This window comes from Arachis hypogaea, chromosome 1 (genome assembly GCF_003086295.3).
Source record: "Arachis hypogaea cultivar Tifrunner chromosome 1, arahy.Tifrunner.gnm2.J5K5, whole genome shotgun sequence".
NCBI lineage: Eukaryota > Viridiplantae > Streptophyta > Magnoliopsida > Fabales > Fabaceae > Arachis > Arachis hypogaea.
The window spans coordinates 104,804,219-104,829,791 of record NC_092036.1 but is presented as its reverse complement, the minus strand read 5'-3'; the positions used below and the strand labels follow the sequence as shown (position 1 = coordinate 104,829,791).

The 25,573-nt window shown below is 34.3% G+C and overlaps 3 protein-coding genes across 8 annotated transcripts; all 3 read right to left on the bottom strand.

Annotated features, from left to right (window-relative positions):
* Positions 1–1,750: 1,750 nt before the first annotated feature.
* On the bottom strand, positions 1,751–6,219 carry LOC112706491 (acetyl-CoA acetyltransferase 1). Its single transcript, XM_025757819.3, has 15 exons — positions 6,046–6,219; positions 5,903–5,950; positions 5,559–5,657; positions 5,080–5,253; positions 4,876–4,981; positions 4,575–4,713; positions 4,316–4,393; positions 4,159–4,224; positions 3,469–3,554; positions 3,123–3,222; positions 2,932–3,042; positions 2,815–2,856; positions 2,576–2,662; positions 2,397–2,482; positions 1,751–1,994 (listed from the first exon to the last, which is right to left on the bottom strand). Exons 2-15 carry the CDS (start codon positions 5,919–5,921, stop codon positions 1,961–1,963), a joined length of 1,227 nt encoding a protein of 408 aa, XP_025613604.1. The 5' UTR covers positions 5,922–5,950; positions 6,046–6,219; the 3' UTR covers positions 1,751–1,960.
* Positions 6,220–11,220: 5,001 nt separating this feature from the next.
* Positions 11,221–12,226, bottom strand: LOC112706495 (protein C2-DOMAIN ABA-RELATED 11). 3 transcript variants are annotated; one of them, XM_025757834.3, is made up of 3 exons: positions 12,007–12,226; positions 11,809–11,937; positions 11,221–11,711 (listed from the first exon to the last, which is right to left on the bottom strand). In XM_025757834.3, exons 1-3 carry the CDS (start codon positions 12,115–12,117, stop codon positions 11,421–11,423), a joined length of 531 nt encoding a protein of 176 aa, XP_025613619.1. In that variant the 5' UTR covers positions 12,118–12,226; the 3' UTR covers positions 11,221–11,420. The 3 variants fall into 3 exon arrangements, with proteins under 3 accessions (XP_025613619.1, XP_025613625.1, XP_025613633.1); XM_025757840.3 differs by having other exon boundaries at positions 11,809–11,904; positions 12,007–12,221; XM_025757848.2 differs by having other exon boundaries at positions 11,809–11,942; positions 12,007–12,213.
* Positions 12,227–12,705: 479 nt separating this feature from the next.
* LOC112706464 (sister chromatid cohesion protein PDS5 homolog A) lies at positions 12,706–24,642 on the bottom strand. Of its 4 annotated transcripts, none has more exons than XM_072201829.1 (34): positions 24,102–24,484; positions 23,066–23,269; positions 22,720–22,901; positions 22,458–22,584; positions 22,162–22,380; positions 21,655–21,871; positions 21,401–21,546; positions 21,151–21,293; positions 20,568–20,717; positions 20,418–20,466; positions 20,157–20,348; positions 19,309–19,491; positions 18,903–19,057; positions 18,699–18,825; positions 18,472–18,621; positions 18,320–18,376; positions 18,033–18,169; positions 17,818–17,935; positions 17,496–17,630; positions 17,163–17,359; positions 16,505–16,661; positions 16,262–16,405; positions 16,073–16,144; positions 15,647–15,995; positions 15,411–15,565; positions 15,213–15,305; positions 14,974–15,053; positions 14,672–14,723; positions 14,469–14,555; positions 14,311–14,336; positions 14,059–14,115; positions 13,828–13,967; positions 13,228–13,640; positions 12,706–13,144 (listed from the first exon to the last, which is right to left on the bottom strand). In XM_072201829.1, the coding sequence occupies exons 1-34, from the start codon at positions 24,192–24,194 to the stop codon at positions 13,100–13,102; spliced, it is 4,851 nt and encodes a 1,616-aa protein (XP_072057930.1). In that variant the 5' UTR covers positions 24,195–24,484; the 3' UTR covers positions 12,706–13,099. The 4 variants fall into 4 exon arrangements, with proteins under 4 accessions (XP_072057930.1, XP_072057931.1, XP_025613567.1 ...); XM_072201830.1 differs by having other exon boundaries at positions 13,228–13,631; positions 24,102–24,476; XM_025757782.2 differs by having other exon boundaries at positions 15,411–15,995; positions 24,102–24,642.
* Between the last annotated feature and the right edge of the window lie 931 nt (positions 24,643–25,573).

Below are 25,573 nucleotides of genomic sequence, written 5' to 3'. Positions count from 1 at the left end.
GAATCATCCTTATAGCTCCAAGGTGCAGGTGAGTATATCCTTGTGACAAGTATTCACGAATGAGTTCTTGAGGGATCTCAATCGTAACATACTGTTCTGCAGAGGTGGCTTGAAGACCACACTGTTGTAAACAGGAAGTTTGAATCACTTCCTTAACAGGAGGTGATGATTCTCTTCTTATGAGGTGGCGAATACTAAACTGCTTTTTTCGGTGGTAGAAAGAGTATGGATTTATGAGAGGTTGTTGAGTAGCAGGGATTTTTGAGTCTTCTGGTACATGGGTGATTTCAACAAGGTTTTCTATCTTGTTGGATAGGGTTTTATGGACAGATGGTGGTAAACGATCAAGAGAAAGCTCTATATTATGAAAGATAGGTTGGCTAGATTCAGGGTTTGACATGAATATTTCAAAGTCTCTCTTACTCTCTATTATCTCCAATATACCTTCTCTTTGCTTTAGTTCATTAGGCTCTCTATTATCAATTCAATTTATTTAGTTTAGTAATTCAATAACGTACTTTTAAGATTAATTTTTTTGATAATGAATTGGAAGAGTATGTTATACATAATTATAAAAAGTGTGTTTCTTATGGATATGGAGATAATTTTTTTTTAGATTTGAGTAGGGATAGAAAACTAAGAGTCTGATCTTGGATGAAAGTAAAAAAAAAACGAGAATCGGTTCTGAGTGGAGGTAGAAAAATGAAGGTCAGTTTTGGATAAAAAAACAAAAAAAAATTTCAGAAAACTCAATTCAGAAGATCGATTTGCTTGTTCAAAAATTTTTTCAGTGTTGGAATACAAAACTGACTCTCAGATTTGTAGTATTCATATAAAATAAAAAGATGAATGCTAGGAGGCCAGCAACTTTGATATTTTGTAACCATCAATTGGTCATCAATAATGTTTTTAATGATATGAGATTACATCCAATGGTGAGAAATCACTCACTTTTCTTTTGATGATTAAATGCTGACCAAAAAACACAAAATTTGCTGGTCCCTTAAACTTTTTCAAATAAAAATACACTAAGTTTTTCCATTATTGAAAAACACTATTTGTCCTACAATACAAAAAATAAAAACCCTACTTCTAACCTATACTGTTAAACATTAATGACCAAAAAGACAAAAAACAATAAATTCTAACTTTTTAATATTTCTCTAAAAATAAAATGCTTTTAAAGTTGAGAATAATATTTGTACTATTTTTTTAAGGGTACATTTTTTTTTGTATGAAAAAATTTCTCTTCTTATCAATCACTTTTAATATTAAAACAAAATATATATAAAAAATAATACCTATAATATTTTAAGGCATCTCACTTCTTAGGAAAAAGATTATGTCAAATAGTTATTTGTACTTACGTTAGCTTCCCTATTGGTACCATCTTTCTTATTCAACTCATTCTGATACTCCTCGTATTAAATTTGCTAATTTTCATAAAACAAATTAAATCAATTCATGTTTCACAATGAATAACTCCACATCTTAATAACTCCTTATGCCTTCCTTATTTTCTTCTTTTCCTTTCTTTTTGCATTTCCTTTTTTTTAATTATTTGTCCCCTTTGAATCTGATCTGCTGCCATAAAATTACCAAAATCTCTCAAAAGTCATAACGTAAGTTTATAATGAATAGCACAATAGTGAATTTTTTTTAACAAAAAATCTTTTTCCATAGAATAAACACTATAAACAAGAAGGGGAAGGCATGCAAGTCATGCTCAAAGAATCCCCAAACCAAATTATTATGGAAGAAACTGAATGCCATTGAAAGCTGAACCAATAATAGTGTTAGAAGATATATGAATAGAAGGAGATGAATCCAAGAAAGAAAAATGTGATGCTTAGCTAATACTTCCATTTATTTCTCTAATTGAACTTATTACATTATTCCTCGATCAAAGAAAAAAAATTGCTACAGAAGTGTTGTGAAGCAGTATGTGAGGAGACCAAGATCATAATTTAGAATGCCCCAACCTGGCTGATGGCCTGCAAATTGCAAAAATCCTCAATTATTGGGGATTTCTTGATTAATAATAAGCAAACATATGTTTAATTATTCATCAGAATACATACCAAGATAGTTGAGACAGATTGTTACAACTTACAGGAATTAAGATTGTTCAATTTCATTGACAATATTTCCATTCTTTTATGTATAAACCTCATTGTTCCACAAGGATTATCTTCTGCCCTTTATTTAAGCCACATTTATCATCTTAAACCATATTTAAGCATCATATTTGAGCATAAGGCTTTAAGGCCCCTGAATAATTCACCAGCAATTACAGTTATAACTTTATAAGCTACATTAATTAAAAACAAGGACCAACTACACTGTAAAGTATGTTAAGCTTGGCTAAAGCTTAACCAAAGAAAAAAAGTGCTTACATGAGCTCAAGGACAAGTGCAGATGCCCCGCCTCCGCCATTGCAGATGCCAGCAACGCCATACCTCCCATTCTTTTGTCTCAATACCTAAACAGCCGAACCCAAGTTGGTTCATATACATGCAAAAGTATGCAAGGGTGAAGGAATAAGATGCTTAGAGTAACCAAGATTGCAATTTACCCCTATTAATGTAACTAGGATTCGAGCCCCGCTGCAACCCAGTGGGTGGCCTAATGATACAGCTCCACCATGTACATTAAGTTTGTCCTGCATTTAATAAGAAATGCATGAATTATATACAATATTTAGTCATGTAATGGGGCAGAATGAAGGAATCAAATTGGAGAAGCAGCCATGCTAGCCAAAAGAAAATGTCAGATTAATGTGCAAAGAACTAGTTTAGTCACATGAACACTCACAGGACTAAGACGAAGAAGCTTCTGATTTGCAAGAGACACAACCTGTATAGAAGAAATTAGAACAACAAAAGATAAAGGAAATAAGAATAAATGAGTAAAGGGTGCTGTATTCCTTACAGAAAAAGCTTCATTTATTTCATAATAATCAATTTGAGAAGCCTCCAGACCAGCATTTGATATAGCTTTTGGTATTGCAAGGGCAGGAGCAGTTGTAAATAATTCAGGTTCCTGTAAGGATCATTTTGATTCAGCTCTACATGATCATATTTATCAAGATCAAAACAGTTTAGAATAATCAGTCACAAGACCTGAGCCGCATCTGCGAATCCTCTTATCTTAGCTATTACATGCAATCCGAGCTCACGTGCTTTCTCTTCACTCACTAGCACTATTGCAGCAGCACCATCACTAGTCAAATCCATAAACCAGTTCATTATCAATAAAAGGGCATGCACTTCACAACCTCGTGATTGCTATATCAGTGTTTTCTAGAATGGTATGATTAAAACTAATCGAATTTCTTGCAATGATGCATGGAACTATTCCCATGAATTCACATAAGAATAAAGAATGCACTCTAGATTTAGAGCACATATAACAGATAAGCAAAGAGACATGTATGAAGTTTAGAGCGACATGGTGGAAGAGACGGACCTTATGCTAGAAGCATTGCCAGCAGTCACAGTACCACCATTCGGCTTGAAGTTTGCTCTAAGCTTCTTTAACTTTGCAGCATCAAACTAGCCACAAGAACAATAATATAGATATTAATCAAAATGCACCAGTCTCCACCATAATCCAATGCCAAGCAAGTCAGAAAGACCATGAATCAAGTAAACTGCGAACCATAAAAAGTCAGAAGAACTTCTGAACTAAATAACAGAAGTAAGCACACCAACATTAACCAGTGTATGATACCATATTAACAGAGCTTAATTTTAGGGTGTTCAGGAGAACCTTAACCTTGGCGGTACCAAAAGGCTAGATGCTGAGATAACACTGAAAACAAAAATAACAATGAACTGAAAAAATTCCCCTTGCCTTCCAAAAATCAACAACAGATACAGATTTTTTTTTTATTACGGAACTGACGTGAATTTGGTGACAAATTTCTCTAGTTATACCAATAGAGGCAGAAGATACCACAAAATAAAAAAGAAAAAAAAAAAGAGTAAAGTGAAAGAAACTCTAAATTCTAATAAACTCTCCTTTATCAGTAACTCTGGTTAGTACATTATACTCTAGATGTGCATACACATGGCATCACAATGTAATCCTAATATCTACCACTATGTCCTATAGAGATAAGTTAACACATGTAATTACATACTGTTATCTGCTTACCTTCCCCAATCCTTCATCTTTATCAACTATTCTAGAAGGTTTCCCTCTTCCACCAGAAACTTCAACCTGTAGGAGACCAAAGTCTTAAATCAGAATTACATAAATATTACCGCATAAGTTATCAACAGTTCAGTGCAGGCAGAAATCATAATCACACCGGAACTATCTCCCAAGAAAAATGACCAGCATTCTGAGCAGCTATTCCTCTCTCAAAGCTTTGAATGGCATACGAGTCCTAACAGATATACATAGAAAAAAAGAATAGCAAGATGAATACTTGATTCAACTAAGGTTTTCAATGAGTTGAAATAATATATTCCAAGGGATAGAGTAATGTCATTTGGCAAGAAGGTAAAGCTTCTCAAATCGATATAATAAAGAAATATATAAGCATAGCATGAAATATATTACACAACCTGCTCATCTCTTGTTATGACATGCTGATCTGCACATACTTCTGCACAAACTCCCATGCCAAAGTCATTATAGACATCCCAAAGGCCATCTTTGATCATACCATCAATGATCGTATCATGTCCATACCGAGACCCCTTCCTGTATTACAAGTGCAATATATACAAGAAAAACCCAGCATAAAATGCAAGCAACTTAGTAGGTGAAACTAGGTGGGATAAAGTATCTACTGAAACACCACAAGAAAATCATTTGAACACGGCAAAGTGTATAATTTTGGCAATTTATGAATGAAAAGGAAACCTTGCTTCTACAATGTACTTAGGCGCATTTGACATGCTTTCCATACCACCAGCCACAACAACATCATTTCTACCCAATTCTATGGTCTGTGCTGCAAGCATGGTAGCTGCAACAAAAAACACAGGACCATGATTTCATCACATACCCGCTAATAAATCATATATTGGAGTATGAATAGCCTTCCAAACCCACTAAAAGATGTACCTTTCATCCCCGATGAACACACCTTGTTAATAGTCGTGCAGATTACAGAAGTAGGTATGCCTGCCCCTAAGGCGGCTTGTCGGGCAGGAGCTTGTCCTAAATTTGCACTAAGAACATTCCCAAAAAACACTTCTTGCACAAGGGATGGATCAACATTTGCTCTCTTGAGAGCAGCTGCATATATTTACATGACAACATAAAACACAAGAAGATCAAGTATTTGACTCCATAAGGGTTTATGTATCTGATGTTAAGTTTACAAATTACGAAAGTTTTCATTGAAAATATAAAAAATTTAAGTTTCCAATGCATTTATTTTGCACGCATTAAACAAAAACATTTAAAACTTTCTACTAATGGTAAGGGTACATGTTAGCTAAACCCTTTCCATAATTAATAAGAACACTCCCCCATCACCCCCACCCCCACCCCCACCCCCACACAACAAAAAAAATTGGACAAAGCACATTGATCATTACCCTTAATAACAATTGAGCCTAGTTGTGTTGCTGATAAAGATGATAGGTTGCCAAGTAGATCCCCCATTGGAGTCCTTGCAACACCAACAATACAAACATCTGTAACAAAAAAAGCACACACACATATGCACCGAGACTGAGTTAAAGCGGAGTTAAATTCACTGATTAGAGAGGCTTCATGCTGTTCTCATTCATCAACTGTACTTCCCTTCAGAGGGAATCCATCTTAAGTTTCTAAAATTCAGCAAGCTAAGGAAGTAGAGAGAAGCACCAACTGATCTCAAAATTGAAATTTGTATAAATTAATGATTGGCGTCTCAAAATTTAACAAGAGAGAGACATACCTCGGGATTTTGGCGACATGGGGTGCTTCCGGAAATATAAAAAATAACCTTTTGACAACAAAAATGATATGTTATTGTTATGTCACAAGAACCATCACATAGTTAAAATTACTGTTACAGTTACGGTTGCAGAGGAAACTCACAGTCAGAACAAGAAGGAAACAGAATTGAAGAAGGTCGATGTTAGAACTTAGAACAGAGGCGCGAGACTTTGAGAAGCCAAGCAAAGTAGCTCAGATCAAACGAAGGAAAAGCGAATTACGTTGGGAAACTAAATACGGCAATTATTATATGTTATTGTGAAAGGGACCCACTTCCTCATCTTTTTTTTTTTTCCACAGTAGTATACAGTATACAGTATACACTTTCCTTTCTTTGATCCTATTCTTATGGATTAAATTTTAGGCACGTAAGGCAACCTCTTTTAATTATTATTTTTATTCATTTTCTGTTTGCTTTGGACTTTTGGCTGGTAATTTTTTTTTATCAATTTTATCTTTTTATCTTTTTATTACTATCCCATTACCACATGGCATAAATTATAAGCATGAAGCAGAACACTTTCATTTATAAATTAGATAATAAATTACATTGGCATATGCATCTATATATGATGGCATTAATCATTACCAATAAACTAGATTGGTACCTGTATGATGTGCAGAATGATAAATTAATGATAATAGAAAATATATTTTAATAATTATTATATTATTTAAAAAATTTTGTAATATAATTTTTTTTATATTGAAATTATATAAAATTATATTTTTATTTGTTATTTTTATTTTTGTATTTGTTTTTTTTTTTAGTTTTTATTGTTATTAGACGTTTTTGTTGTTATGAAACCACTCATCCCAAAAGCTTAAACTAATTTATATTTCTAACATTCCTCCTCGAACAAGAGTCTCTTTCTGAGTTTGTTTGATTTTGTATAGGCTTAAGAATCAAACTATTCGAACATAGAGTTCTAATACCAAGTTATGAAACTACTCATCCCAAAAGCTTAAGCTAATGGGAGAAGGCAATATTAATGATTATATCTCTAACACTTATAAAAACATGTTCTTTTTAAATGGTTAATTTCTACTTAGAATTCTCTCCTTTACAATTAGGTTGTGGTTAGGAGTCAAATATTACTCATCTTAAAGTATTTAAATGTGCAATTTATGTCCCAATTACTCCACCACAATGCACAAAGACAGGACCCCAAAAAGGATTAAGGATATATGTTGGTTATGTCCGTCAATTATAAAAGAAAAAATATAGAGAAATATTAATTTTAGTGTACAATGTATACAATAGGAATAAAAAGAAAATTAAGAGCATATAATAATTAAATTAATTTAATTAATTACCAACAATTACCGTTTTTGAATTAAAAAAAAAAACTAGGATTTCGAATTGTAGAGAGAACAAACCTGCTTCCCTCTCCGCATGTGTGTTCGCTTCGTCTCTCCTATTCTCTTCCATTCTCACTGGTCCGTCGCCGCAAGAAACACAAGCCGCCGCCACCTAGAGCACCCGTTGACGCAAGAGTGCTTGCCGCGGACGTCTGAGCACTTCTTGAGCACTTCTTTCGCCCACAAAGAGTGACCCTAGCAGCCCCCATTGCGGTGTTTGTGCAGCCCTGGCAGTTGCCGGATTTCTTGTTCTAAGTTCAAGTTCAATGAAGAAGTAGTACTTATTTTGTTCTCTTGCATAGTAAACATGACCATTTATGCATTTTTAACTTTTTTTTTTCGATTTCAGTTAGAGAATTTTGTCATAGAGAGAAATGTATAGTAAGCTATTAGAAAAATCATTTTACAACAATTTACACCATACAACATTATGTATGCATGCTTCCTTCAATTTTTCTTGTTTGTTTTTCTTTTCTTCTAATATAATATAGTTTTCTTTTACGGATCAGTTTGGATGGAATTAACGTGTCAGTTCTTGTCAATATCTTCACTCATCAGCAATGTTCATTGTTGTCAAACTCTCGAGTTAACTCGTAAATTCGTATGAGTTTATGAGTTTAGATAGTGGAGTCGAGTTAACTCGAACATAAATTCGTTTTTTAGTAGACTCGGGTAGACTCAGGTGAACTCATGTAAACTCGGTCAAAATCACGAGTTTAAGAGCGAGTTTACGAGTTTGCTTTGGGTGTCGATTTTGGCCAAAAATGACGTCATTTGGGCAAAAAAAAAAGGAATAATATTATAACATTTATGCTAACCCAGTAATACGTAACCTTAAATGACTAAATTCCTAATCACTCTTCTCTCAATTCTCTCCCTCTTTGTCGTTTTCTCACACTTCAATCTTCATCACCATTCACCGATGATTGCTTGTGTCCCAGAACAGTCGTACGTCGCTCTCTACTCTGTCCTAAAACAGTTGTACGTCGATCTCTACTCTCTCCTCTCAGTGCTCTGCTTCTTACTATAGCTAGGTTTTGCTTCGATGCACAAGGAGCCTTTGCCATCCACCACGTTGTCTCGTTCATCTCATTGCCACTATTATCGTGTCCTCTATGACTCTACAGTTCGTCGCGCTACCGTGGTTTGTTCGTGCACCGTTCGTGCATAACTCCGTTACGTTGTCATTGTTGGCTCGTATCTCTTATCTCTATTGTGCTTTGCTGTTGCTCACCATTTCTCATTCTTTGCGTCTGCAGCGTGACTCCATCTCTGCACTACATGAGCACAATTGTGCTGCATCTCTACTCGGTTTCGTGCTGGTTCTTTGCCGGCCATCCCAGGCTCGCAGCTAGCTGTTGTGCATTTGTTCCATTCAAGTCTTTTTTTTTTTCTAAATTTTATTACTTGTCTTTTATGTAGTTTGAAAATTTAGGCAGTTAGTAAATTACAGTGCTTTGATTATGGTTCAACTTCAATGTTCATGGTTGTTATCTAGGGATAACATAGAAAATTAACAATTAAGAACAACTTATAGTTGATAACGAAAATAGGGACATAGTGTTTATTTAGGGACAACTTTGGTAATTTGATTATTTGATATTTTTTATTTAGGTACCAAATGTTTGAAAATATTGCTTAAAGAAAATGATAAATGAAGATTTTGATGAAGATGTTATTGATGTCATGAAAGATAAAGATATTGGAGGAGTTCAATTTAATTTTATTAGAAGTTTAGAACTTTTAGTTGTGTACGTTGTATGTTGTACTAATTGCATAAATATAATTGTAAGGGATTTGAACTTGTGTTCTAAAATACTTGTTATAGTGTATCTACTACTTTAGTTTATTATGTGCTTTAAATTTGATATTGTTAATTTTAAATGAGTATATTTTATATATATATATATATATATATATAGAGTTTTAACTCACGAGTCGAGTCTAAGTTAGTTCCATGAGTTTACTTAGACTCGCGAGTTTGATAACCTTGGCAATGTTGATAGCAAATATATCAAGCAATGCATTTTTTAACCTTTTTTTTTTCTCTTCTTTAACACCTCTGATTTAATTATGTTCTCTTTCACAATCTAGTTGCCATAAACTCTTTTCACCTTGTAAATGTGTTGAATGTTCAATTTACTAGGTATGTAGATGATTATTTTAATTCTTAATTGGATGGTTATTTTGTTTGTTTCAGCTTAAGTATATACAATTAACAAATGTTAGATAGTCATTTCACTAGGTAGCCAGGTGATTATTTCAATAACTACGTGGATAGTTGTTTGATGACAATCCTACGATAGTGACAGGAGAGGGGGCTACAGGAGTGGCTACTGGCTAGGGAGGAAGAGCGATTTGGGAGTGAAATTGTTTATAATTTAGGATTTGGATGGTTATTTTTGAAATAAATGAACGAAGGTTTTTGGATTTAAGGTAATTTGTAGAATAATTTTTATTTTTTACCCTTATTAGACTAAATAACCAATCCATTGTACACATTGTTAAGATTCTTAATTGTCTCCTTAGCATAGTTCATTATAAAACATCTTGAACCCACGACAGGTGATTTATTTAAGACAAGATATTCTGATTGCCATTTTGGATAAAATAACTTTTCCAAATTAGGGAGAAAAAATAAGCTGTTGAAAAAGGAAATTACTTATAATACATTGTCGTTATTACATTTAGATCCTCGCACTAGACAATGTGAAATAGAAGTACAAAGGTTAATTCATTTACAAAATATTACAAACTAATTGTCAGACGCATTTACTGACCTAAAGAGAGTAACAAAATCTTACATTGTAGTTGTAAATGCATCAATAAAAATAAGTATTTTGGAAGTAGTACAAATGAAAGCAATCCACGCTTAAAGCGTGAAGACCAATCGGTTTTAAGGATAAAAATTCCCAAAAAAAAGAGAGAGATAATCAATCATGATGGTCACAATATGGAGAAAAATACTCAAAGGGGATCCGAAGACATAATTATTGATGAAACCTCTGAAGAGGTTCAGGTAGTTGAAAATGAAGAGATCTCGATAAGTTATGTCACTACCGAAAAAATATAGGATCGAAAGAATACTGTTGTCGACAACATTTTTGCTTATAATATTGTTGTAGAAATAGTAAAGTAAGATGAGGATCATGAACCAAAATATGTCAAAGAATGCAGACAGAGAGATGATTGGCCAAAATGTCAAAATGGAAAGACACAATTCACGCTGAATTAACTTCACTTAGAAAATGTGAAGTTTTTAATCTTATAATCAAAACCCCTGAATGTATAGAACTAGTGGGATACAAGTGAATTTTTGTGCGCAAACGGAATGAAAAAAATAGAATAGAAAGATACAAAGCACGACTAGTACTACAAGGGTTCTCACAAAAATTTGGTATTAACTATGTGAAAACATATTCTCCTAGTGGACTCAATTAACATTAAGATATATGATTAGTTTAGCTGTGCATGAAAAGCTTGACATGCACCTAATGGATGTTGTTACATCCTATTTATACGACTCAATTGATAAAAAAAATTATATAAAAGTTCCTGAATGACTCAAAGTGCCTAAAGCATAAAATAATTTTCTGGAGATTTGTTCAATAAAACTTCAAAAATCTTTATACGAATTAAAACAAAAGAAAAAAGAAAAAATGTATTTATAAAAAAAATGATAAAAATAGTTATTTATGTGTGGTATATATATATATATATATAAACGTGAATGTATATATAAAAAAAATTGACAATTATGTTTAAGAAAAGGGGAGAAAATAAAATGAGTAGTAAGGAAAATAAAGTGAGTAGTGAGGGGAGATAATTACTTAATCTTGGAGTAAAATTCGTACTCATAATGTGTTACAAAAATAAGAATTAAGATTTGAGAGAAGGAGGAGAGAGAATAAAGAGTATGATAAGTAATTCTAGTATTGATTGTATGCATTAAAAAACATGAGAATGGCTATTTATAATTAAGGGTCTAACTCTTAACCAAGAACCCAACTCTTAACTAAAGGTTTAAAGCTACCAAAAAAATATATTTATAACAGATATTAACTTTTATTTATATAATAAGAATAGATAAATAAATACACTAAGGTCTAAAGCTACTAAGAGGCAACACGAGTGATCAACTTGATGGTCAATTCAAGCTCCCCAGACTCAACTCCATCAAGCCTTAACCAAACATTCTGCACCACCTCTCCATTCACATTATTGTTGATGATGCTTTCACGGACAAGACAGTTATCTCTCTCTGGCATCACCTTCCTCAGTGCTGTTTCACCACATGAACTCCCCAAAATGTCCCTCAATCTAGCTGCAGACACCAATGGCTGAAGGTTCAGGTATGATTTTCCCATCTTGTCATCAGCCTTCCAAACATCTTTATCAAATACCTCCTATTCATACAAGACCAACTTGTTAGTTAGTTTACACTATATTAGGAAGTTTCATTATTTAAGAAGAGCAAAACAAATATCAAGAAACTCAGCTCACCAAATTGAGCAATCCCAATGGTTCAGTGAGAGTGAAATTTAGCTCTTCATTCCAAACAGGATTCAAGCAGCTATTGATGACCCTGGTCTTTGCTGTCTGATACACAGTTAGATGAATCATACTAACATTCTGATCTGAGATTAAAGTATGTTGATTAGTGTTGATATGATATTAGTTAAAACAAAAAAAAGGATATACCTGATTGCCAAGCTTGACCACAACATAAGGATCACTGCTCTTGAAATCCCGGATCACTAATGTTTTCCCTCGCACAACTGTGATTTTCAGTAGCCTCAACCCTTCACCCATTAATTTTAATTATAGAGCAACAAGAACACAACTAGAACAAAAAAAAAGAAACCAGCAAGTGAACACCGACAACAGAAGCAATGGAAAACTCAACAGAATGAGTGGAGAGTAACACAAAACTATATAAAGAAGCAAGTGCTAATGGAACATCCTCGTCCAAAGTCACCACGTGAAGCTTGCTTGTCATTCCACCTAGACACCGCGGGTTGACCATTGACCAAACTTCCTCGGTGATCTGCTGTCACGGAAACTGGAAGAGAGCGTGTCACTTCACTAACAAATATTGATACTCAACATTCGTTCTTGCATTTTAATCATTTCTTATCAGTCTATTTTGAAATGCACAATTTACTAGTGAAAAATGTGTTCTATATCGTATATCATGTATAAATTAGTTCACTCACTCCAAATGCGTCCTTAATTTATTTCGTCCTGAGAAGGACTTCAGTTCTTAACAAAGAACAAAACGTTTATTAATTACTTGGTATACTCTCACTTAAATACTCCGTTTTCAATTTCATTAATTAAATTTCTTTCGTTTAAATATTTCATTATAAAAATTAAGCAAAAACATAAAGATGCTAAAGATGCAAACATAATTATCCAGCACGTATAGGTATAGCTGTACACATTGTTGATAGCCAGAGTCGGTAATGAATCATATGCTAAAGCTAAACCTATAACTTCCTCGGCCTAATACAAGATCATTTAGCAGTGTACCAAAAACAAAGGTCATCTCATTTAGCATGAACTTACTCCTAATGAACCTAGATGCGCCCTAAATATTTTCTTTTTACATTGTATAAAATTGCCATGGCCATTAACCAGTAATCACCAGGCATGCTAAGCACATTTATATTTTATGGTGTGTTAATAATAACTATGATATCCATCATCCAAGTTGGAGGTCATCTTCATTCTTGTTGAAACCTGTCACCTCTGTTGCTGCTGCTGGTGCTGCTGTCCATATTTGCTACAATGCTCACCGTTTTTTCCCTGACGTTGTCTTCCGATGTTTCCATTTGCTCTGCACCAGACAAACTCATTGATGAGCTTAGAACATGCAATAAAGAAAAGGGTTATAAGTACTGGAAAGGATAAATCATTTACCAAAGGAGCTTCATCATCAGAAATCTCAGCAACCCCGGCACCATCAAGGCTTGATGATATATGTGATTTCTCCATTTGTATAGGACTACCTCCCACATTGCTGTTATCCTGGTGCCCTTCAGAATCTGATTCTTCTTCTCCATGATCATTTTCTTTTGAAGCTTCACTTGATTGCTCCACTTCTCTTTCTTCACCATCAATGTCGTCTTGACCACCTTGTGGGATGCTCACATTGTCATCAGAAAGCCTTTCGCCATAATCCTGCTTCTCCTCATCTGATTCCTCTAAATGACTCCAGCTCTTCTTTTTCTGAAGCCTCCTTCCTCTTGAAGTTGATGTTGCTTTCTTCTTAGACTCGTTCTTTTTTGTTATGATTTCATCAGACACTTCAGCCAGTTCCTTTTCTGAACCATCTTCAAAAGAAATTTCATGAGACACTAGAAATACAAATACATTGAAAGTAGAATACAATTACCAGGTTTCATTCCAGCCTAAACGATGAATCAATCAACTGAATTTTCTTGATATACATACATAATTAAACGTGATTAGTCTGAACTCTAAGACACAAACACATAGGCCTCATTTAAGACGCAGTACCTGAGTCCATCTCACTAGTAGTTTCTTCAGGATTTGATACTTCAGAAGAATTTTTTACATTCTCCTCATGGAAATTACTTTTCAACGCATGTAGTTGCTCACGTCTTACAGGCTTTTTCGGAGATTGTTTACCAATTATACTACAGGACAAAGATAATGATTGAAGCGTTAAAAAATAAATAAATGAAAGAATCACAAATGTGCAAAAAGATATCAGTTATTTACACTCACCTTTTTTTTGTTCTTTTATCGGACCTTATGTTTGGACCTTTATGTTTGAACCCAGACCTATAAAACAAATTAAAAAGAAAAAAGAAGAGAGGGGGTGGCGGAAGTCAGCACACAAATTAAAATAGATTAACACGTACTTGGCCTTTTCATTTTCTAAGATATTATGATCATTCTCATAATTCATACACATTAAAACATCTAATTCATGCAGATAGAACCGAAATAAAAACTAACTTGTAAAGGAATACTTACACTTCAAGCGAAGAGGGTTTGAACTTCTGGAGGGGGGGAAAAAGTAAAAAGTGCATCAGATATTCAGATTTTAAATATAATTAATGTCTTTAAATGGAAACAAAAAATATTGGAAACAAGTCGGTGAAAGGTAGGAACAGCACAAAAGGAAAACCCACCTTTGAAGTCTTGCGACCCTTGTCAATGAGCTCCCACCGCTCTTTTTCCAAACGGAGTATTTCCACATCACCATCATCATATAATATCTTCAACAAGATGTGAGACAGGGAATTTGTATTAGAATTAAACAGCAGAAAGCAGAGGGGGAGAAGAAAAGGCAGTTTTTGGCATCATATAATTAAATTAGGTAAGTTCAGCATACCACATGCTTTCCTTTTAGTGAGTCATAAGACTTAACAGTGCCTCCATAAAACCTGCAGACCATCAATATACCATCATAAAGACTTCAATTGGAATGTGGCAGAGATGAAGAAAACTCTAACAAGCAATGTCTCCAGGGTTCCAACGAGGAAGATATTGAGTATGTCAGGTGGATAGCCAGATGCAAATATTTATTGCAGTATCCAAACGAATTGAAAATGCAAAACAAACATTTGAGAGATATATTGACATCAATAATTTGTTTTGCTTCTACATCATGATCTTATAATCATAAGCACTTACTTCTTATCCGAGGGCCACCAAACTTTAATTCTGCAACCAATTAGATCTTCAGTATCAATTTCATCTTCCTTCATTGTGCACTGTAGATAATATATCAAATCAAACGATCTGAATAAAGAGACTTGCAAGAATACAAATAATAACTGTGTGCGTGTCATTTAAGATACACACATTGCATAGGGTAATATTAAAATGCAAACCATTACAACATCAACTAAAATCCTGTATATAGTATTTACCATGGACAATCCTGCTGTAGTTTTTCGTTTCACCTTTTTTGTAGACCCTGCTGTATTTGACATCTTATTACTTCGTTTAAAACTATGGGAACTCTGCAACAGAGGGGAAAAGGAAAAATAAAAAAGAAGGCTTAAGTCTACAATGTAGATAAATTAGATTCCACATCAGCATAAATGTACTTGACCACAAGACTGCACCTTCATTTCATGATCATCAGGTTCGTCAGACTCATCATTATGATAGCTATCAGAGTGCTTATTTTTTCGTTTTAATGAGGAGACTAACAAGTCTTTGTCACTGCCTTTGACCATTTTTCTCTGCTTACTTTTGTTTTTTCCATCAGGCTCAACTCCTGCACTCAACATTAATTCAGCTTCAGGAAAGTCTTCTCCTAATACTCTTTGAGAAGTCTTAGAGGTAGATGACCGCCTACTCTTAGATGATGAGATAGGTGTAGTTTCTCCAGCTTTTCGTTTTTTACTTGATGATGAATACTCTGAATTCTTCAGTTCATTCTTACTCAAAGAATGTTCATGACCATTACTAGGTTCAAAATTGGTAGATACACCTGATTTATCCAAGTTATTTTGTTTGACTGGAGTTAAGATATCATCATCATTTTCAGCATCTTCCACTTCAGCTGTAACATTCTTACTCCTTTTCACCTTTTTGCCACTTGTTGCCTGAGCTTTTATGCGCTTCAACATCTTTCCCAGAGGCATGTCAGTTTCATCTTGTTCGTTGTCCTTTGAAGTTTCATTATCAGCAGACTCAGATGGAACCTGACATGCAAAAGCATAACCACATGGTCCAGAGTGAAAAGCACTAGAAGTTGACATAAACTTTGCATCACACTTACCACTTCTAGTTCAAGAGATTCAAAGTGAGTCAAGACACTTTCATCAGCCAACCAGGTTTTCACTTCACTTACCTGCCAGATGAATTCAGTTGCATTACTAAGCATTAATTCCATATGAAATAACTTAGCATACTGGAAGGAGAACCTTTATTTTTCTTTAAAAAAAAAAAAGATCCAAAGAAAGCATACCACGGTTTCATCTCCTTCTTTGTCAGATGCTTTGTACAGCATTGGAGGTAGAGGAACTGAAGGGGAAAATCCTTGTGAATCAACAACCTTTGGCACCAATTGCTTTGTTATTGCTAACGCAACGTCACATATTGCATGAGAATTCTGGACATTCATTTATCAGAAATGTAAGATTACACTCCCTTATCACTTGGGCTTTTACTAGTTTTAATGGTCAAAAGTTAAACTATATTTGTCCTCAACCTTTGATTTTGACGAATCAACTATATCTTCAGAACACTTGATATTCTCAAGAATAGAGGTGATGGTAGATATTGCTTCATTCTCTTTGTCAGTCATTGCTTCTGACTTGGCATCTACATATTTTTGCAGTATCATTGACATAACTAAGTGCAGCTGCCTGAACATTTGAAACACTAGCAATAAGCATATGCAACATAACATACTCCATCTCTCAAGTATTTTAAAAAATAATTCCTAGCTACTGAACCCAAGTTCCATTCCTAACCATATTTGAATTCAACACCACATACGCATCTAAATATTTGCTAAATACAAAACAAATCAGCAAAAACATAGACATGTAATGTAAGCATCAGAGCCAAAAAAGAACAAGTGCAGCTCAATATGCAAAAAGGAAAAACTTTTGAAGACATAAATTCAATACACATGGCTTTCTTCTTATCTTTCAAATTCAAACAGAAGAGAACCAAATATTAGCAATACAGGCATTAGTAAGCCACAAGTTGATTTGCACAGGACAAAACGTATATGAAATACCATAACATCCAAGCTGCCCTATTCCCCCCTTTTTCCAGATCTCTAGAATCTTCTCACACCCTTTTTGAAGAGTATATAAATACTCATCCAGCTCAAATTTCTTATTTGGGTAAAGTAGTACCGGTATATATTATCATATGCTCCAACATCCTTGCACTCATCAACATTTGGACATGAATTGTGAGCAAGTGCATGAACTAGGTGCGGAAGGATGCCTTCGGGATAAGTTGTTGAGGAGTTTGCATCTGATTGCACAGAAGGCTGTCGTGTCTTTGCTTGGTGTAGCATTTGAATAATATCAGCCAGGTTCTGTTTATCCTGCATTAACAGAGACAAGTCATCATAAAAACACAAAGTTGACGTCAAAGCTAGGAAAACTTAAAATTGCAAAGAAGGCATTATTTATCAACAATTTACCTAAAACTTGAAAATTACAAAAGACAGAATTTATTACCTCGACAAAGTCCTCTGGCTTAGATCTAAATAGGTTGAACAAAAAAGCACACGCATATTTGGCATCCAAAAGATGTTCTTTTATATATTGGTGAACTTTACTTAAGAAAATCTTCCTAGCTTGATGGAAGTTGATCTGCAAGAGTCAAAACAGAAAGAGAAACAAATATTTCTACATTGAAATGAAAACTTCAATAAATGAATTACTGTTTACAAATATGGTAGTAGTAGTCTTGAATCTTCATAATAATTAGGTGGGGAAGGAAAAAAAACACACACAAACGTTCATGAAAAAGATTAACTACACAGAAAAAGGAGCTCACCTCTGATACCCTTAGAGTTAGGTGGAATAGATTAACAGGTATCTTATGATCCCACAGCCTTGATAAACGAAGAACTGCTTTTGCAGCAGCAAGCTTTAAATGGGCCTTATCAACTGAACTGCAAGAGAGCATCAATGAATACCCAGTATTTGAACCCACAATTCAATTTGAACTAACTTAAATGTGTATATATACAACTCTGAAGCTTATAAAACCTGGACTGTAGCTCTCTTGAAATTTCACCATGAGATAGGATGTTCCTAAGTATATCCAAAAGACCATCTATATCAGGACGAGCATGGGCATCTTTAACTGGCAAGTAGCTCTGTACTAAGGTTTTAATGCCGTATATCTGTAGCAAAGAAAGTAAAAAAAGGGTAACATAGAGTATAAATTATTAAAAAAGAACCAAACTTACAAACATATTCAATATATCAAATTACAGAGCACAAAAAGCTATCCTAAGTATCTCCAATAGCAAAAGACTATTCTTCATACCAACCTTCAACATACAAATATCACTTCTATCATCCCAAGATTCTCTCGTGCGATCTTCTTTCTGAAACAGAGAAAGATGTGTTTGTATGAAAATCAATTATTTCAATGCTTGTTCCATTAAAAAGCACACCATTCAGAGGGACACCAAAGGCTTACACTATCACATCTCAGAATCTTGTCTATAATAAATTCTTTGACTTCACCCTCTCTAGTTTCAAAGATAGATATTGCGGTCTGAGCAATACATCCCAGAGATTGCAGCACTGCAGGCAGATGTTGTTTCTGTTGCAGCATATCTACAAGTTTCTGTATATAAGGTGGGAAAGAATCAGAATATTATAAAACATGAGTATATTTATAATCAATGAATTAACCATATAAACCTTGTATAGAACAGAGAGAGGTTTGTGGCTGTCATCCTTTGATATTGCAGCCAGTGCATAGACAGCTAACTTGGCCTGTCTTCGACTACCTTCTAAACATAGTCTCTCCAATATAAGCTCTACAGAACTGGAAGAAATAAAGAGATGGTAAGAAAATTATGTGAAAAGTTTGGTTTAAAACTTTAACAACCTTAACAGGAGAACCTTGAAGTAACTGCAAGTTGTTCACGAATAGTAGCACCAGCCTTGGCTAACACACGCAAAGCACCCTCTTTAATCAAATCATCATTTTTCTTGAGTAAATTCACTAGCTCCTCCTCACTGCCAGTAAGAAGAAATGGACTGACACGAGCAATCATCTGCAGTTTACAATGAGTGTAGTTAACGAAGAAGAAGAAGAACAAGAAACGCAAAAAGGGAGGGATAATGCTGACTTTTTAATTTTCATGTCTCACAACTTTGTTCAGTAATCTTATGGAAATAAACCTTGCAATTTTGAAAATATTTTGACGCCAGTTAACAACTATTTAAATATAAATCACACCCAAAGACATCAAATAATGTTCAAGAACTAAATTTAATCAAGGACACCAAGAAGCTGTGTTCTTACCACCAGTATATTCATGCAAGATAGTGTATGCTGAGCACACTCAGCAGATTTTTGAGCAGCTGTTTCTGAAAGAATTGCTTTTACATGCTCCTTGTTGAAAAGCATATAGGAGCACTTCACAGAAAAAGTACTCAGAAATTCATAGAGGCGATGCTTCTCACCAAGAATTTTGAGCAAATCACCCTGCAAACAAAAATACATAAATAAATACTTTAAATCAACACATAACAAATTACAAGCTAGAGTTTCTTTCTTTACACACAAGGAAAAGAAACTATACTGGTTTGAATAACTACAGCAATGACATCTATGCAGTTCAATCGGTCTCGACCTAGAAAAAGCATTCTTACTGGCTAGAGAAAAGCAGTCCTAGAGACAGATATACAAGCATCAAGTTGTAAATTCATTAAAATGTTGGACTTAAATTTACTTTAATCTAGTTGGTAAAACAGCAGTTTGACTTGTCCTAGCATCAGTTGATAAAAACATTAAATTATGATCAAACTGTGATTCATGCTCAATTATAATGTTAAAAATGGCTACAATTAACTGGAAGAGTGAATGAGAAAATTAATGAGGATTATTGCCAAAAAGCACCAGAAAGGCACAGTAATTAGCATTTGGCAGTGCAATGTATGGTAGCAAACGAAGATGCCAATGGCAAAGGGATAAAAAATAACCCCTCAAATTCATGAAGCCAGCGGATGAAATATATCAGAGGAATTGAATACTGCCTTCAAATATTTAGTAGTTCTATGTTCAACGATTAATGGCCAAACAGTTTTAACATGTTTATAAAAATAAATATCTCTGAAACCGTCAGTATCTGTAAGTTATAGACTATTTACCTGGTAAACACGAGCTTGGTCAATGCTAGTATTTGGATCCACAAGATTTGTCAAAATCTTCCAGATATTAGCATCTTTTAATTGATGAAGAATCTGGAAACTTTCTTCAGCCTTTATAGGGTCAATAAATGAACGAGACATCACTCGGAAACAGAACAAAATCTTTTTTTGGACCATGGGAACATCTTTACCCTGCGTTTAAATAAGAGTCAATCCTTTCTGCCCATCAATTTCCCTTTGAAAAGTTCCAAAGTCACATACCTGACTTGTCCGCCTCAGAGATAGATACTTCTGCATCTCTTGTTGTAACCTGCTACCAAAGAGATTCTGTTAAAACTAAAATTTGATTTACATACTGATATCAGGATGCCAGGTGCAGTACAAGCCTTCACAAAGGTCAACCAATCTTACCTGCTTTTCTGTTCCAGCATCTTTTCAAAAGCCTTGACCTCAACTTTATCAAATAAAGAAAAAATCCCAATCCATTGCTTAACATGTTCACTGACTGAAAACTCTGCAGGAAACAGGGACCCACACAGAACAGATTCAATTATATCTGACCTGCAGAATGTAGGAGAAAGGAAAAAAGAGAGTGAGAGAGAGAGAGAGACCAACAACTATAACACCAGTAACTAAATGAAAAGAAATAACAGAAAACCAAACCAAAAAGGAGAAGAGGGAAACAACATGGAAGTCATTGATCCTGAACACCCCCAACTCTATGAAAGAAATAACATAAAACCAAACCAAATAGGGGAAGAAAGCAATAACAGGGAAATCATTGATCAAATGTAACAGAAAAATAGAGTGTGCCCAAATACAAGAAGAAATCTTCAAAATCATAATTACTAAATATTATAACAAGAAAATAGAAACTCAAGATATGAGTGTTACTGGTATCAGTACAACTACAAGTATAACCAATGTATAAAAAGGAATAAATTTTGATTCACATGATGATAGAGATGAAGAATTAAAAGCACAAGTGTTTCACCTGAAATCTTTATCATAGAAACATCTAAGGATCTTCCCAACAATCCAGTTATATTCATTAAGATTGACATTGTCAGAGCGCTTCTCACAAATAATTTTATACATGTCAGCCAATCTCTCCAATGTGTACCTTTTAACAAGTAGCTGCAAATGCAAAACAAAATAAGGATCAAGATACCTTAGTTGAAATCATCAAACAATGAATTAAGAAGGAAACAAAAACAAAAATAGACACATAAATCTATACATACAGATTTGTCACGAAGACGTTCTGCAACAAGTTTCACAGTTTCAATTGGAACTGCATTCGGTGAATGACATGCTACATCACAGATAACAGCCACAACTTGCTTTCGGACATTTTCATCAAAATCCAGTAGCCGCTCACATAGGGAAGCTAAGTTTGACCCAAATACAATCAGTACATATAGACAACAATAGCAACAACAACAATAATAGTATTGATACTATAGTAAAAGAATGGTGGTGTGCTTAATGCACTCACATAATATTTGAGGAGATTCAGCTCTAGAAGGATTGGACAACAAACTTTTCTTAACATGCTCAAGGACAGACATGCGAACCTCAACAACTCTATCAGCCAACCTCTTCAAAAATTCTAAAAATATAGGCTGAAATGCTTCAGGAAAGGAAGATCCAGGAAGAGTAATTATGTTGCCAACCAAATTCACTGCTTTCAAACGGGTTTCCAGCTGGTCAGTCTACAAATTATCAAATTACATGTGAGAATCCGGACATCAAGATGACACGCAAGAATAAACAATTCTGTTAATGTCATGAACTAGATTAATTAGGGTGAAAAAAAGCTCCAGTAATGACTCTGATATAACAAGTTTAAACATTTCAAAGCTAGAACCTCCACAAAGCACAAAAAGATAAAAAAATAAAATAAAATTTCACAACGGAAACACTTCATAGAGCAATAAGGAACTTGTAAATAAATGATAATCTGTTTAAAAAGACAGTGTCAAGGTAATAAATCACTACTCACCAGTAGCTCCCCCGTCACGTAAGGGAGAACTCCAGATAGCATCTGAGGAGCACAGCAATATAGGTCATAGATAACACCGTGATATTCAACTTGACTGTTCACCAGCTTGTCATCTCCGGACATTAGCGATAGCAAAAACTGTTTAATGCTGGGTTCAAGTTTTCCTATGCATTGCTGTATGACATTCATAGCAAGCTTCCTTGCAGCCATAGTACCATCCTGGAATTAAAATTTCTTAAATATAGTTTCTTAATATCTGCCTTTAACAGGAGAAAGAAATTACATAAAGTACTTACTTTTTTTTCATGACCTAATGAAGACAATATAATAGATAAAAGATCGTCGCGGATATCCTCACTCTCTTCTAAGAGAACCACCATTATAGTTTGCATGGAGGACAGTACACTTTCTGGATGATCATCTCTGAGCATGAAACAAAATATTCATGCAAGACTCATAACCCAAAGAGAATGTTTAATCAAAAAAATAATTAAAGGTTTTATTATAAACAAGCATATCACGCAATTAACCACTTGGCAGATTTTATGATAAACTAACCTGGCAACAGCAAAGAAAGTACTGAACATTTCATTCACAAGATCATCACATTCAAGATCTAACATTACAACACAAGATCTATATTTTGCAAGAGTCTCCAATATAACAACTCTTCGGCCAAAGGAAGGACCATTAGTGTCGCTTAGACCTCTGAAAGTGCCCACAATCAAGTGAAAGGTTTCCTGTAAAGAGATCTTTCCAAGATTAGGTAGGACAAAGGATAACGGTAATTATTTTCCAATTTCTTTTTAAACTTCAGCTGAAACTAAACGGGAAACAATTGTACTTTCAAGTTGTAAATGAGAAGATGATTCATGATTATAGGGTATTAGAGAAGGGAAGGTACCTTTAGAATATCATCACTATAAGGAGCTTCAGGGGCAGTGATTCGAGTTATTTCACACACACAGGTTGCAACTAGAAGCTTGACATCTTTATCTTGGTGCTTCAGCAATTCTGGCTTAACAATTGCATTAAAAAAGGGCTTCATTGACTCCAATGTTGAAACCGAAGGTGACTGATCCAACTCAGCAAGGCATGTACTTGCTTGCTACAAGTAAGAGGGAGAGAAAAGTGAGAAGGGGAACAGCAGTTGACAACACAAAAAGGGCATATTAACTTTCTAGCAAAAACTACGTTTGTAAGACTACATCTATATAAACTTCAACGGTAACATATGAAACTTCAACAATCCCTCATTCACCAATCACAGTCCAATATATGTTTCTCTCTTCATCTTGCTGTTTCTTTATGCCATAATCCATCTCAAGTAAACAAACTTTCAAGCACAACAGCATTTTAAAAATAACCCCAATTTCTCCCTTTTCCGCATACATGGACTTATTACATTCACATCCACAAACTTAAGTTGCAATTTTCAGCATCTTTATCCATTGCTGCCCAGTTTTCTTCACATCCCGAATATATTAAACTTATTAGAATCAGAGCACAAGATCATTATAATGGTCAGTCAATTCAGCAATTTCCCTTGATTTAGCACACAATACTGGAGCACCTTACACCTTTCCTACCACTCAAGCATTAACCTAAGAAGTCGCAAGATTCTTCACAAGCTTACTCGACATTAAGACAAGCCTCAACTAATATATAGCAAATTCAAACCAACTAATTGCACTTCTCGTTTCCCAGTTGCAGGAAACACCGTTGAAATAAAGCAGATGCCATATTCCCACTTTCAAACAAACTTCATGACCATGAAGAAGAGAAGCGTTAAATTTGGACTAAGCCCACCGATATCGAAGGCATTTGAGCTAATAATTATAATTATAATTATATATAAATAAATAATAATTAACGAGAAATAAGGAAGCCGCCTAAAGAGATTGAATTGCGAGAAGAGGGAATCGGAATGGGGAAGGTACCTTCAAGAGCTTGATAAGAACGTCTTTGGAGGAAGGAAGGGTGTCAAGCTTGGATCCCAGCTCCTTGAGCTGCACCTCCGCCTTCTCAGCCATAATTTCCTCCGTCGACTAAATCGACACGTCGTTTCGTTTATTTTCTTTTCAATGCTCTTTCTCTTTCTGTTTCATGAAGACCAAGCTTCAGCTTCAGACTTTAGTCTCAGTGGAAGAACAACAACCAAAGAGGGTTTTCTAATTGCAATTTTAATTTTGTTTCTTTCTTTCGTGTGTCTTCTCCGCTGTACCCACCGGCCTTCCCATTTTCGGACACCAAAACGAAATTAACTCTAATTGTTATAACTAGTATTTTGTTATTTTATTTATTTCTCTATTCTTATTGTTATACAAGCCATGCTGGCTTATTTATTTTTATATAAATCTCTCTTTTTTTTGCAGTGATACCACTACTTCGGAAGATATTTTCATATCAATCCTCTCCAGTCTTCCCACGACCCCTCCAAAAACCAAAAAGCAAGTAAATCTTTTAAAATTTTTGCTGCGTGTGCACCGCTTGAATATTTTGGCTAGTTATCCTTTTTTTTTCCCCTTCTTAAGTCGATGCCACAGTTGCTCGTTATTTTTCATTGGCTCAGCACCTGAACACTGCGGTGGCATTAAATCGTAAAAATCAACATGTATTTCTCCTCAGGAAAACCTCTTTTTTCCTTTTGTTTTTTACTTTAGCCACCATCACTCCTTCACTCGGATTTTCTCTTGAAAACTGATGTTTCTTGTTGAAAATTTTAGAGTTAGCTCGTGGAATTTTCTAAATTTATATTTTCAAGAAATGGAATCAAGTTGATTTGGTCTCAAATTTATTTTTATATAGATTTAATTGAATTCGAGTTGACTTGAATGAACTCATTTAAATTCGTGAGTTTGTGACTTTACCTATTTTGAGCCAAACTGATGTTGTTTGAGTTTAAAAAAAAATTATTATTTACTGTCTTACTTTAATATTTTTAATTGTATCAAACTATTCTTTCATCTTATAATAAAAAAGTCTCGCAATCCACAAATTTAACCTAATAAAATATATAAATTTAGTTGCAAATTTATAATTTTAGTATTTATTATCTTATCTTATCTTTATTTTATCATTCGTAAACAATACTCTATATATATTTAATTTTACCTTCATAATTCAATTAATTAACAATCAATAAAAAATTTTCATCTTTTCTTTTTTTTCTTATTCTTTCACAATTTTATTATGGTACCAGAACTCCTCTTGAGTGCTGCTAACATCCATAAATAAACCAATCAATTCAGATCCTAAAATCCCTTCAACCTCCCCTCCCACTATGAATAATCAACCTTCTAATTTAACTCAAAGCAATCTTTTTCGAATTATTGAACTGTCTCCCTACTCTATCCTAGATCAAGGAGAAATGGCACGCCAACAACTTTATCAAGAGCCTCTTTTAAACCTT

Coding starts and splice junctions, on each gene's coding strand:
- LOC112706491 (XM_025757819.3), bottom strand. Junction 3,043..3,122: donor GATTCGCAGATGCGGCTCAG/GTCTTGTGACTG, acceptor TGATCCTTACAG/GAACCTGAATTATTTACAAC. Junction 2,483..2,575: donor TCCTAGTTACATTAATAGGG/GTAAATTGCAAT, acceptor TCGGCTGTTTAG/GTATTGAGACAAAAGAATGG.
- LOC112706495 (XM_025757834.3), bottom strand. CDS start 12,117: ATGGGTGAAGGGTTGAGGCTACTGAAAATCACAGTTGTGCGAGGGAAA. Junction 11,938..12,006: donor TGGTCAAGCTTGGCAATCAG/GTATATCCTTTT, acceptor ATCTCAGATCAG/AATGTTAGTATGATTCATCT. Junction 11,712..11,808: donor CATTGGGATTGCTCAATTTG/GTGAGCTGAGTT, acceptor TTGTATGAATAG/GAGGTATTTGATAAAGATGT.
- LOC112706464 (XM_025757782.2), bottom strand. CDS start 24,194: ATGGCTGAGAAGGCGGAGGTGCAGCTCAAGGAGCTGGGATCCAAGCTT. Junction 18,826..18,902: donor CAACTTGCAGTTACTTCAAG/GTTCTCCTGTTA, acceptor TATTTCTTCCAG/TTCTGTAGAGCTTATATTGG. Junction 17,360..17,495: donor AGCCAGAGGACTTTGTCGAG/GTAATAAATTCT, acceptor CTGTTAATGCAG/GATAAACAGAACCTGGCTGA.